General features: G+C 32.0%; 1 protein-coding gene across 1 annotated transcript in view; it reads right to left on the bottom strand.

Moving 5' to 3' along the window:
* Nucleotides 1-213: 213 nt before the first annotated feature.
* LOC123662294 (sodium/calcium exchanger 3) overlaps nucleotides 214-12,098 on the bottom strand; it is a 156,686-nt gene continuing 144,801 nt past the window's right edge. Inside the window, exons 3-8 of the mRNA XM_045597155.1 lie at nucleotides 11,911-12,059; nucleotides 7,585-7,684; nucleotides 4,312-4,404; nucleotides 3,988-4,146; nucleotides 3,213-3,384; nucleotides 214-2,280 (exon numbers count right to left, since the gene is read on the bottom strand). Coding sequence (XP_045453111.1) covers nucleotides 2,076-2,280; nucleotides 3,213-3,384; nucleotides 3,988-4,146; nucleotides 4,312-4,404; nucleotides 7,585-7,684; nucleotides 11,911-12,059 — 878 coding nt within the window. The 3' untranslated portion in view covers nucleotides 214-2,075. The remainder of the gene's footprint in view (nucleotides 2,281-3,212; nucleotides 3,385-3,987; nucleotides 4,147-4,311; nucleotides 4,405-7,584; nucleotides 7,685-11,910; nucleotides 12,060-12,098) is intronic.

The following is a 12,098-nucleotide window of genomic DNA, read 5'->3' as shown; positions in this document are numbered from 1 at the left end:
TAAATTTTAAATAAATAAAATTATGATTATTTTTAAATCAAAAATAGAATGAAATAAATAATTTATTAATATTCAAATCATAGTATCAAATTATATTGTAGAGTTTGAAACTAAAAAAAATCACTGTGGAAGAAATAATACTAATAGCTTATTGCCAGTTATTATATAACACAATTAGATCATATTTCCGGTTTTTTTAAATCAACTATTGAATTCTCTTACAACCAGGTTTAATAATAAAAATTTGTTGAATAACTTTCAAATACCCAATCACGTAGCCAACCTCTATCCTTCACAGATATTAACTTTTATAATTTCTAAACCAGAAAAATTCCTATAAAACATTTACTCAAAGCAACAAAAGAAAACATCTAAAATATACGGGCATAAAATTAATAAAACTACGAACACACGCATAAACTAACATACATTATTACTTATATAAAAAATCCATTACATATAATACTAAATAGTTTATTCCATTTCGCTTATATACAGAACTCTGACATATTTAAAACACATAATGACGTCACATCTCATTATCGATAAAAATAAAACTTATAATTATTAAATCTATCGACAGCGCTGTCGTTATCACCTATAATGGCTCCGCTATAATAAACACGACTTACGTAATATACTTCGAGTACACGATTTTAAAAATAGTTCATATTTTTTAAATATATTTTTCAATTCCTACTATTGGGTCACACTATCCCTATTTATTTATATATCGTGTTATAGTTTTCAATCGTTACTAATAACTTTTTATTTATCAAATTCTAATATTTTTTAAGCTTGTAGTGAATCCCTATCATTAAATCATTTATAAAACCGAATTATTTAATTTTTAGTTTTCTCATAGGGGAAATAGATTTAAGTAACTTAAGTTAACTTTCTTATACTTCACTTTGTTATAAACAATTTTAAAAGAAGCAAAAAAAGTTAGAAATTTCATAAGAACACGCTAAAACTTCATTATAATGTTATTTCTCTTGTGGTTTAAGTCATACGTATTCATTTTAGTTTTTAAAATGTGTACTTGAAGCTATAATTACATTATTTAATAAATAATGAACCATTAGAGCATCTAATTTTACCTTAACAGCAATAAATATATGTTCAAATGGCTTTCTGTAAGTATTTTAGTCTAGTGATAGATGTAATGGTATCTATGTATCGGTCGATATTAGTTATTTCATATTTTTTTTCAATTAAAAATCGATAAAAACACAAACTATTTAAAAATTATATTAAAGTAAAAATAATAATGTAAAAATAAGTACATCACTAGACAAAAATACTTGCAAAATACCACAATCTTAAGTGTGATACAATACTTATTTCAGCATTATGACAAGTTTTGATGACAACTGAAATCGACATCCGATGTGGTGTTACATTGTTCAAGGATTTTAGGTGTCAATTTCATATCATACACTAGACAAAATGTTGAATCTTCAGACCACACTGTATATATCAAATACTATTCTATAATGGACTACATAAATACATTTGTCGACACAATTTTATTACATATATAATAAACTCCACATTAAATCTACTTAGACCATTAAACCACAGCCCACAAGGCTACATATGATATTAGAAATCTGGATGAGAAAACGTCAAGAGGAGAAAACACTTCGAATTCTAAGCCTGTACATTTGAGCACATCGCTTCAATTACTGGAAAAATCTAGAACAATTATCTATACTAATATATAGTTAAAGGAACACTATCGCTTTATTTCTCTAACCGTTTCACTTGATCGAATCCTTTCAACGTTCTATATTTGAAAAGTTTTTTTTTTATTTTTATTTTAGAACTTTCAAGAATAGATTTAGAATAGATTATAGACTTTATTTTTTTTTCTTATATGTAACAGATTAGAGCCAAATTAGGTGCTCATTCTTTGGAAAATTCCAGAAAGTGTTTCAAAGAGAGCTACAAAAAAGTTTGATTTGATAGAAAACTAATACAGTACCATCATAGAATCTGCTATACTTAATAGCCAACACAGAGCGGCTACGTTTACGATAAGCCAGCAAGCGAATATTTATGTGTATATATGTTTAAAATCCTTTAATGTAACCATAAGCCTCTAAAGTGGACATCGTGAGATATGTCAGCCACAGCGAGAAGAAGAACATGGAGGTAACGATCTTGATACCTTTCGGCCCGCCAAGTTCTCCCCCCACGGATTTTCTTCGTCTCAAAACTAACACTAAAACAGCCAGTGCTGCTTCTGAACAGAACATGGTAACGCTGAACGCTAGGCTGTTGGGAAAGAAAGATACATTATATGATTTTATTATACAGCTAAGGAAATAATGGATTATCAATTTTTTTTATTTCTTACTAAAAAGGAGTCCATAGACTTGACAAAGTCATCCGATTAAAAACACATCAGCAGGATGTAATTCGTTTTCTCTCTAGATAAACTGTTTAACCCTTTTATTTCATTGGATATATCATAACATGTAGTTAGGTAATTGTTGTAAAGTTAAGTAAATGTAATTAAGTAAATAATTAATTTTTGCCTCTTGACTTTGTAGATCCTATAGTATACACAGTTTACGATTCAGCCTGTAATATCTCACTGCCGGGCATAGGCTTCTTTCCCCATGTAGGAGAAGGATCAGAGCTTAATCCATCACGCTGCTCCAATGCGGGTTGGCGGATATATTCGATGTTATGGTAATGATCGCTATCAAGTGTACATGATAACAACCGGGATTGACGGCTTAACGTGCTCTCCGAGGCACGGTAGGGATACCTACAAGGACTGCATAAACACCCAGACCACGGTAAACATCTGTATTGCCAATACAAATGTTTGTCATGTGCGGGGATCGAACCCGCAACCGCCAACGCAACAGCCACAAACCAGTGCTGTGACCGTTGCGCCAACGCGTTACACACGTTAAAACGCATCTACGAATCGCTGGTAGCTTCACTTTTGAAATTAATAATCACCTTTAAAATTTTTATTTATATAATGACGATTCGAAAGTGCTTTTGAAGCCTAGTTGAATAAAGTTATTCTTAATTTAAGTTCAGTTAGTCTTTGAAAAAAAAAAGGTGTTTTATTGCAAAAATAGTAAAATCCTGCATGTAATACAGTGCTACACCAACACTTTATCATTAATATGCTTTAGTTATTAACTCCCATTTAATAAAAACTTTTTAATTTCTATTACAATACATACTTTCCCGGATCCACGAGAAACTTTTCATTCTTACTCCAATGGACCACCGCGGCCACGGTCCACGCCACTCCAATACCCAAGAAGACATTAACGGCGTTCGACCCTGTCACATTACCCACTGAAGCATCCGCGTGTTTGTCTTGTATGGCCGCTACCTTACTAGCAAATGTATCTGAAAATAACCGTTTTTTATTACCATTAAATATTTTTAATCAAAAATTTTTTGGACATATTTTCATCATTCCAGCCTATTGCAGTCCACTGCTGGACATAGGCCTCCACAAGTTCGCGCCAAAAATGCGTGAACTCATGTGTGTTGCCCATAGTCACCACGCTGGGCAGGCTGGTGACCGCAGGGCTGGCTTTGTTGCACCTAAGACGCTGCTGCCCGTCTTCAGCATATTTTTCAGCATTTCATTGGACATATTTTAACGTATCGAATTGCGTAACTTTGTTACATTTTTTACTGTTATAGGACAACGGTTAAACCGTTCTTATGATAATGTGATGACGAAAATTCCGTCACAAATTGAAATATTAGTAAATAAAAAATACATACCTCTTATAATAAAATCAAAGCTATAAAACCTTACCATGTCCCATATTTCAATAATCAAAAACAACTCTAATACAAATTTTACAAATGAAAATAGAAATTTACTAATCGTATTTTAAAACCATCCCAAGAGAACATTTACTTAAATGTAAATAAAATAATAACAGTCGTACCTGATAAAAGAAGAAAAATAAAATAAGTAATCGGGATATCATTTACCAGGTATACTTGTCCCCAAAGCGACGAATATGATGGCAGTGACCGAGTCCTTTATCCCTAGGGTACAGCCGAAATGGGATGCCACGTCCCCAATGACGGCCGTCACGAGACCGATGCAGATAATTGACACCACGAAACACACGTATCCACCTCCGATGTCTAGAAAAGAATAGGGATCGTAAAAAAAATATTATACATATCTTTCTTTTCAATGTAGTACATGCTTGCTTTGCAAGAAGTTTTACTTCAAAACTAAACGTCACCATCTTTAGAAAATTAACACAATACAGATTAATTATAAGTTATATTATTAAGATAAATTACCTGTAGGAGGAACGAACGCGAAAATAATCTTCCAGAAAACGGTGAAGATATGCAGAGCGTAGTCTCCACACGACGGTGGCTCATCAGGATTGTCTGAATTAAAAAAATATATCATAAAAATTAATACATAATAATGATGCAATGATGTTAAATATTTTTAAAAGAAAGAACCTTATAAAACCCATTGGGAACGCAAGTCAGTGAATTGACAAAAGTGTGAAATTTTTTTCTTGGAACGAGATTATGAAATGAAATTATTTATTAAACCTTTTCAGTATTCCTGTAAAATATGAATATTTTTAGTTCTGAGATATGGTTTTTTTCCATTTTTTGTTACAAAAACTGTACCATAAAAACTATAACTTTACGAAAAAAAAAATACTTAAGAATGTTTGTTTTCTTAATGATGAAAAAAAAATATTCCCATTCACATATTTAATCACGAACATTAACTCAAAATTACGATACAAAGTTTTATAGTAGATAAACCAGAATCATTTACGTACTATTTGGGCACAAAAATATTATCGTTGACGTTACAAATAATCAAAAGAACCTTCTCCTACATAGAGAAATAGGCCTACTATACCCAGAAGTGGTATGTTACAAAATTTTATCACAAGATATTTTAATTTTAACTCTCGACTTGCAGTCAAAGCCGAGCTACATCAAACCCAATAATTGTGTTTGCTCGCAAACGAAAAACAAACCGACTTTAATTACATAGACAAGTAGTACAACGTAAGTTGAGGAAAAAAATTAACAAACGCACTAGTTGTCAATACGATTATTGAAGGTTCCCCTAGATTTATCTAGGATTCCACCATCAGATCCTGGTTTCCTTGTGGTTTTTCCATGGTACCCTGAGATATCTCTTTTCTAACAAAAAAATAATTACCAAAATTGATTCATAAACGACGAAGTTATCCCCGAACATACATTTAATATATATATATATATATATATACGGTCGAATTGAGTAACCCCCTCTTTTTTGAAGTCGGTTAAAAAATAACTAACATTGATATCTATAATTCCGAACAAAAAATAATAATAATAATAAGCGATGTAATTATTCAAGCTATGATAGCTTTTGTGATTTCCACAACTTTATAAAATGGAATGAACGTGAATACAAAAGTTACCAGTACGAATGAAATAGCTTGAAAAGCCACAGCACGTAATGTTCATCCATTCGTAGCAGCTTTCGTGGTTTGTTATACGCGTACAATTCTTTTATAACAGCTTGTAGTTACATTTGTATTTTAATGTAACAACGGTAATTACTACCGAGATTTTACAATATCTGACTGCTTATTTTATTGTACTCGGTAAATATATACCTATATATTAACTTCGTTATATTTTATTCTGCAATTTCAAGAAATCTTTCTGATAAATATATTAAATTAAAACTTTATCTATTTCTTTCTACGCTTTAGTATTAAAATGCATTTAATCTAAAATAAAAATAGCCTATTTTAAGATGGTAAATTAAAGACAATATCTCTAAAACGTCCAGCTTTTCTCTCAGAGGTTACACGAGTTTGGTTTAAGCAATCTGCATATGTTTCATTGCTGGGCAAAGTCGATCTTCAATTAGGCGCGCTAAAAAAGTAACGTTGATAGTGGTCGCGCGAGTCGCCAGTTACCCCAAAATGACGGCAGAAAACTATACACAAGCAATGTACAATTATTTTTTATTAATCTTTATTTACTTATTAGCTATTATAAATTTAAGAAAATAGTCAGGGATATTAAAACTAAATTGACAATATATATTACAAAAAAAAATAAATTAAAAGTAGATAATTAATAAACATTTATATATCATAAATTTTCTCCGAGTAGTCACTATAGATAGATTTGACATATTTACGTAACTTCCTGCTCTGGCAGCATTTTTAAAGGTGCGGACTAAAAAGCAGCTAAGTCAACGTACCTTACCTTTCGTACCTTTTCACCAGCATTTTTTTTTAATCTCTGTAAATTAGACTTTAATAAATTTTTTATTTTTTATGCTTCATAAATAAACGTCTTTATTATTATTATCATTACTTCTAGGTCGTTTTTCAACTGTTGGTTTGTGAATATTTCCACTACCAAGAATAGTAATTAGTGTCAAGTACCGACGACAATAACCAATCGATGATAGCTTTATAGACTGTCCAAAAAAACTAAAATGGTGGTTATAATTTTACGCGTAAGGGTCTGGTTCTAACTTCGATCTTAATATTTCGTTCTTCTCCATAATAGTCTTTTTCATCTATTTTTATAAGTACATTATAAGATGTAGTTGTAAAATAAAAAATTAAAATTATAATAAAAATACCCAAAACAAAACGATTTACAAAACTCACAAGATAAATTTTGAATCTGATATTTTACAAACTTGTACATATTTACCTAATTTACAACTTAAGAACTAAATATTTACAGATAGTTGCGGTATGTCCGCGTGAAATAGTCCCAAGAATGCTGGCAGTATTTCCCATTTTAATCATTATGCTGAATTTCTGAGTAAAAATGCACCAGCCAGCTAATCATCAGTGGAATCAATAAGACGAGGGGTGAATTTTTTTATACTTTTTTTAGCAATTTTTAATTATATCGTTCAAACTAGACGTTGTGACAACCCTAAAAATATGATATGAAACGATCGTAATATCGGAAACGAAGCCTCCATTACGTAGTTCATTATACAAACATCAACAGCACATACAATTTCGTTTTATCGATACAGTTGACAACTTTGATATTATATCGATAACTGGGTAGTTATATCAGTACTATCTATGCCCCGCGATTCCGCCCGCGCTAATTTGAGGAAAAAAAATAGCCTATAGTCTTCCTCGGTACTTAAATGGGCTATCAAATATAAAAATATTTTTTTCAATTCGAACCAGTATTTCCTGCGATAAGCGCGTTTAAACAAACAAACAAACTTTTAAGCTTTACAATATTAGTATAGATATAGATTTGCTCGCTGAAATTCTTGTATTTAATAGAAAAAGTTTGGTTATTTCATATAATATCTGGGTGGTAGGTGCTCGGGCGCGAAAAATACGAGTTGTCCCACGTAAATCCCGATTTTGCTTGAATTCCGGCATAAAAAGCCTATATGTTGCTCCCTAACCTCTTTTATCTTATAGTAAAAGTTCCATAAAAATCGGTTTAGCTGTTCCAATATGTTGCATCCATTATCCATAATAAAATTGACAGACGAGGAGACGTGAAACAAAGCTAGTATAAAGATTAGACTAGAAGAATTACCTGAACTCGCCGTCAAAGCTTCTGAAAATTGTTCTTTCCACGACGACGTCCCAATTATAATCGAGGCATTCGCTCTTTGCACCAATTTGTCTACAGTATTCTGAAAATAATAATACATGTTACAAAAATATCGTCATTAAAATTAAAAATAGAATACGAAAATAAAACAAACTTGCAGAATATTCATGAAACTTACAGGAATTATTAGTCTTAAAACTATTGCGCTTTAGCCTGCAACATCCCACTACTGGGCATAGGCCTCTTTCCTCATGTTGAGGAAGGATCAGAACTTAATCCGACACGCTGCTCCAATGCGAGTTGGCGAATATATTCCCTACTATGAGTAACGATCGCTATCAGGTGTACATGATAACAACCGGGACCGACGGCTTAACGTGCTCTCCGAGGCACGGTGGGGACACCCACGAGGACTGCACAAACACCCAGACCACGGTAAACATCTGTATGGCTAATACAAATGTTTGTCATGTGCGGGGATCGAACCCGCAACCACCAGCGCAACAGGTACAATCCATGGCTGTGACCGTTGCGCCAACGCGGCGTCTTAAATCTATCACTGGATGCAAACAAAGTTTCATTTGTAGATTTCTGATTGGTTTGGAAAAGGCAAAAATGATACTTAGTGCCTGTATCACCTTAACCTAAGCTACAAACTTTGGGTTAAAGTTTGCAAATAAAACTATAACTATGAAAGATGTAATAGAGATTGATGGCGAAAAGAAAATAATTTAAAAAACTTTTATCTGCTGGATACCGCTACATAAAGTACTAGCTTTTTTTTTAATTATCGTTTATAAAAGTAGTAATACACGAAATATTAAAAAAAAATAGCAACAAAAAACCACTAAGGTTTCAACCTGTGCTATCTTAGTCTAATTATACACAATCATTATTTATAACGGTTACAGACAATGTTCAAATTCTTTTAATAAGAAAATACGAAAACAATTTTTAATATTATAAATAAATACAATAATACAATAAAATACAATTTAAGTAAATGTTTAGTTTAAAATATTTAAGTAATGTTGTTTTAATTTATTTTTGATATTTCTATTTGAAATACTTTTGCATAAATCTACGGATAGGTTGTTAATAAGTCGAGGCACAATATAAGCAGTTGTACGCTTACCATACATATTGTTGGCGCGCTGTGTACGTAGTTGTCTCTCAGTAATCGCCCGTGTGCATACAGAATGTTCAATAATATTTACTGTACCCTGCTTTTTTATACCTTCCTAATAACACACAAATCTTTGTGAGCTCATGCAGAACACATTGCTGAAGATCATGACATGATCAAATGCATAGCTTAAGATTCTATTAAGGACATACAGATAAACATTCATTTATATATATATAGGTATCTTTATCACCAATCAAAAGTATATAGACCCTTACTATTAATAATATAGATAAAAAATAATTCATAATCAAAGTGCTGTAATAATGCTTAACTAAAATAAATGTGTCATTTCATTAATTCAAGCTGTCGATGATATGACTATCACTCAATTGGCAGTAGAATGAATGGTTAGACAGCCCTTTGTGTTTCCGAGTGATTAGCTAATGAATTAGCGTGATTAAATGCTTTGCAACAATGTTAATCATATCGAAACTCATTCGAACATTGTCAAAACTAACGAGAATTTTCCGTATTGTTTATGATAATCTCAATATTTTGAATACGTTACATTTTTAATTATTTGTAACGTTTAATTAAATTGTGGTTACGGCTTTAGGAACATAGCCACCCCCTTTCTTCCTGTGGGTGTCGTAGGAGGCGACTAAGGGATAACACAGTTCCACTACCACCTTGGAACTTAAAAAGCTGGCCGATGGCGGGATAACCATCCAACTGTTGGCTTTGAAATAGGTCGAAGACGGGCAAAAGCGTCTTCGGCGTGGCAAAACCAGCCCTGCGGTCACCAGCCCGCCTGCCCAGCGTGGTGACTATGGGCAAAACACATGAGTTCACTCCATTGTTGGCGCGAACTTGTGGCGGCCTATGTCCAGCAGTGGATTGTAATAGGCTGAAATGATGATGATGATGATGATATAGTTAAGAATATACTACCGCTTAGTGTTAAATTCTGTGAAAAATAATCTGCAAGTACTCGCTTTTTCAATAAAAGTGACATATTATATCATAAAATGGATCAAATATGGCAACACAGTTTGCAAAATATTTTAATATGATATTCTATGTAATAAATAACGAATAAATTAAAAATATATATAATGTACATATTAGACGTTTTCAATAGAAACTTAAAATTTTAACAGTAGCTATAAAGTTTGATGTGGGATTTCGTTAAAGGAAATCTTGCTTCAGAAAAGAAGTTTTGACTTTCGAAGTCCAAAGCTTGAAGTTAAAACTTAGTCTTTTTCTATCGAACTACCTTAATTCTTTCTCGTATTAAAACTCCGATGTTTTCACTACTTCTAGCAAACTCCTTACAAGTTGTTTTCTCCTCACTAATATAATTAAATTAAATTTGGTACTACAAAAAGCAAGATTGTATTGTTTTTTATTTTATTAGATATTATTAGATTTGATAAGTATATTATTTTATAAAACAAATATTCTAAAAAATTTAACGTGCTGCCAGAAATAACTATTCCACGCGAACGGCGTCGCAGGTAAAAGCTACGTAATTTGTTAATGATGGCGAAATTCAGTTTGAAATATTTATAACAAAACCTCTTCTTGTTTTTTTTTTTAATTTTTTTAATATGGCGTATTTTTTACGTGGTTGAAAAATGAGGAGATACATTCTTTTCGTTTTTATTGGATTTGAAATAAGGTTCTTTTCGTTGTTTTCGAATTATGTGCGTCCATCAATCTTGACGCTCTGGATCATTAGGAATTGTGAAATGAAACATTTGTCTATGTCGTAGTTAATCACATCGATTTAAAAAAATGTTTTTTATTAATCTAAGTTTATCATTTTTTTTTTATTGTGTGGAAAGTAATTGACTTAGTAACCATAGCCTCTTGAAGTTAATTTTAGTTTAACTTGTAGAAGTAATTAATTCTTAATCATAATAATATAGTTATTTAATTTATATTTATTATTTATTTTATTAGACAATCCAACAGCGTTATGATACAATAGTATGTTACAGTATAAAGTATGAACATGGCCAAAATAGAATCACATTGATATGAACAAATTAATTATTATGTAATACATACTCGTAATTAGGCACTATGTAAATCCTATCCATTTTAGTTAGAGGTGTGCATGACATGTAAAGGTGAATGTGTGTTCGTGTAGGTGTATGCATTTAGACGAAGGTGTACTAGTGTGTAATTTATAATTAATGACTAATATCTGATCCTTCTCTTAAAATGGGGAAGGAGGCATACGCCCAGTAGTTTGATGTTGCAGGCTGAAGCGCGTAAGCGTAAGCGAATATATGTGTTTATATTACATGGTGGTGAGAAATGATTTTACCTTGGGTCACAGTAGTGCAAGAGTGATTAATAATATATATAAAGCTATAAATTTATTCAAAAGTAATAATATAAAATTAAATAATATTAATACTTTTTATAATTTTGTAGTTCACAGACAAAAATATTATGTTTGTTGTGATAGTTCCATCACTTTTTCTACCAATTATAACGCGCTTTTAGAACTAACAACTTTTGCCCGCTAACGAGTGACGAGTCAATAGACTCTCCAATAATATTTTTCCACCAATCCATTAACAACTTTACTCACACCCATTCACTTAATCCTCACATTGTTACATATGTGTATGTATAACTCAGTGACTACATTAAGAAAGTATCCATAATATTCTATGTACTATTCTATCATTATAAAATACTCTTACCCAGTACACGGGACACCACCCAGTACATTATATATAAACTATTTTGTATTTATGATCGATAGATCTTTAATATACACACGGCCATCTCTTCCTAAGGCTGGTAAAATTATGTGCGTGCTATAGATAGGGTTGCCAGATGACCGGGAAATCCGGGATTGTCCCGGAATTACGTGTCTCGTCCCGTGTCCAGGAATTATAGTTGATTGTCCCGGATTTCCAATACTACTAGTTTTCTAACGATTTACAAAAAATGGTATCAATTTTCGTATATTTTTCAACCGACCGAATTCATAATCCTCGAATTGTCCCAGAAATGACATGCTTGAATCTGGCAACCCTAAATATATAGGAACAGGATCACTGAAAAATGCACCAACGAGAGTCATGACTTTAGACAAGACCATGCTTATACTTGTCATTATTAAGCCATGTGTAACTTGATGTGTGTTTTGTTGTTACCTTAAATTCCTTGCTTTCTTTTATCCTAAGCTGAGCACGAGTTATTTCTCCAGATCGTGGATACCCCATTAGAGCGACCACGGCTTCTTCCTCTGGTAGCGTCGTCAGATGTTCAACTTCATTTTCAGTCAGGACAGGTTGATTATCATCTGCAGAAGATGAAACTTATGTTAAAATTCATATTGATA

This window comes from Melitaea cinxia, chromosome 18 (assembly GCF_905220565.1).
Source record: "Melitaea cinxia chromosome 18, ilMelCinx1.1, whole genome shotgun sequence".
NCBI lineage: Eukaryota > Metazoa > Arthropoda > Insecta > Lepidoptera > Nymphalidae > Melitaea > Melitaea cinxia.
Note: the sequence above shows the minus strand (reverse complement) of the source record. Positions and strands in the feature narration are given on the sequence as shown.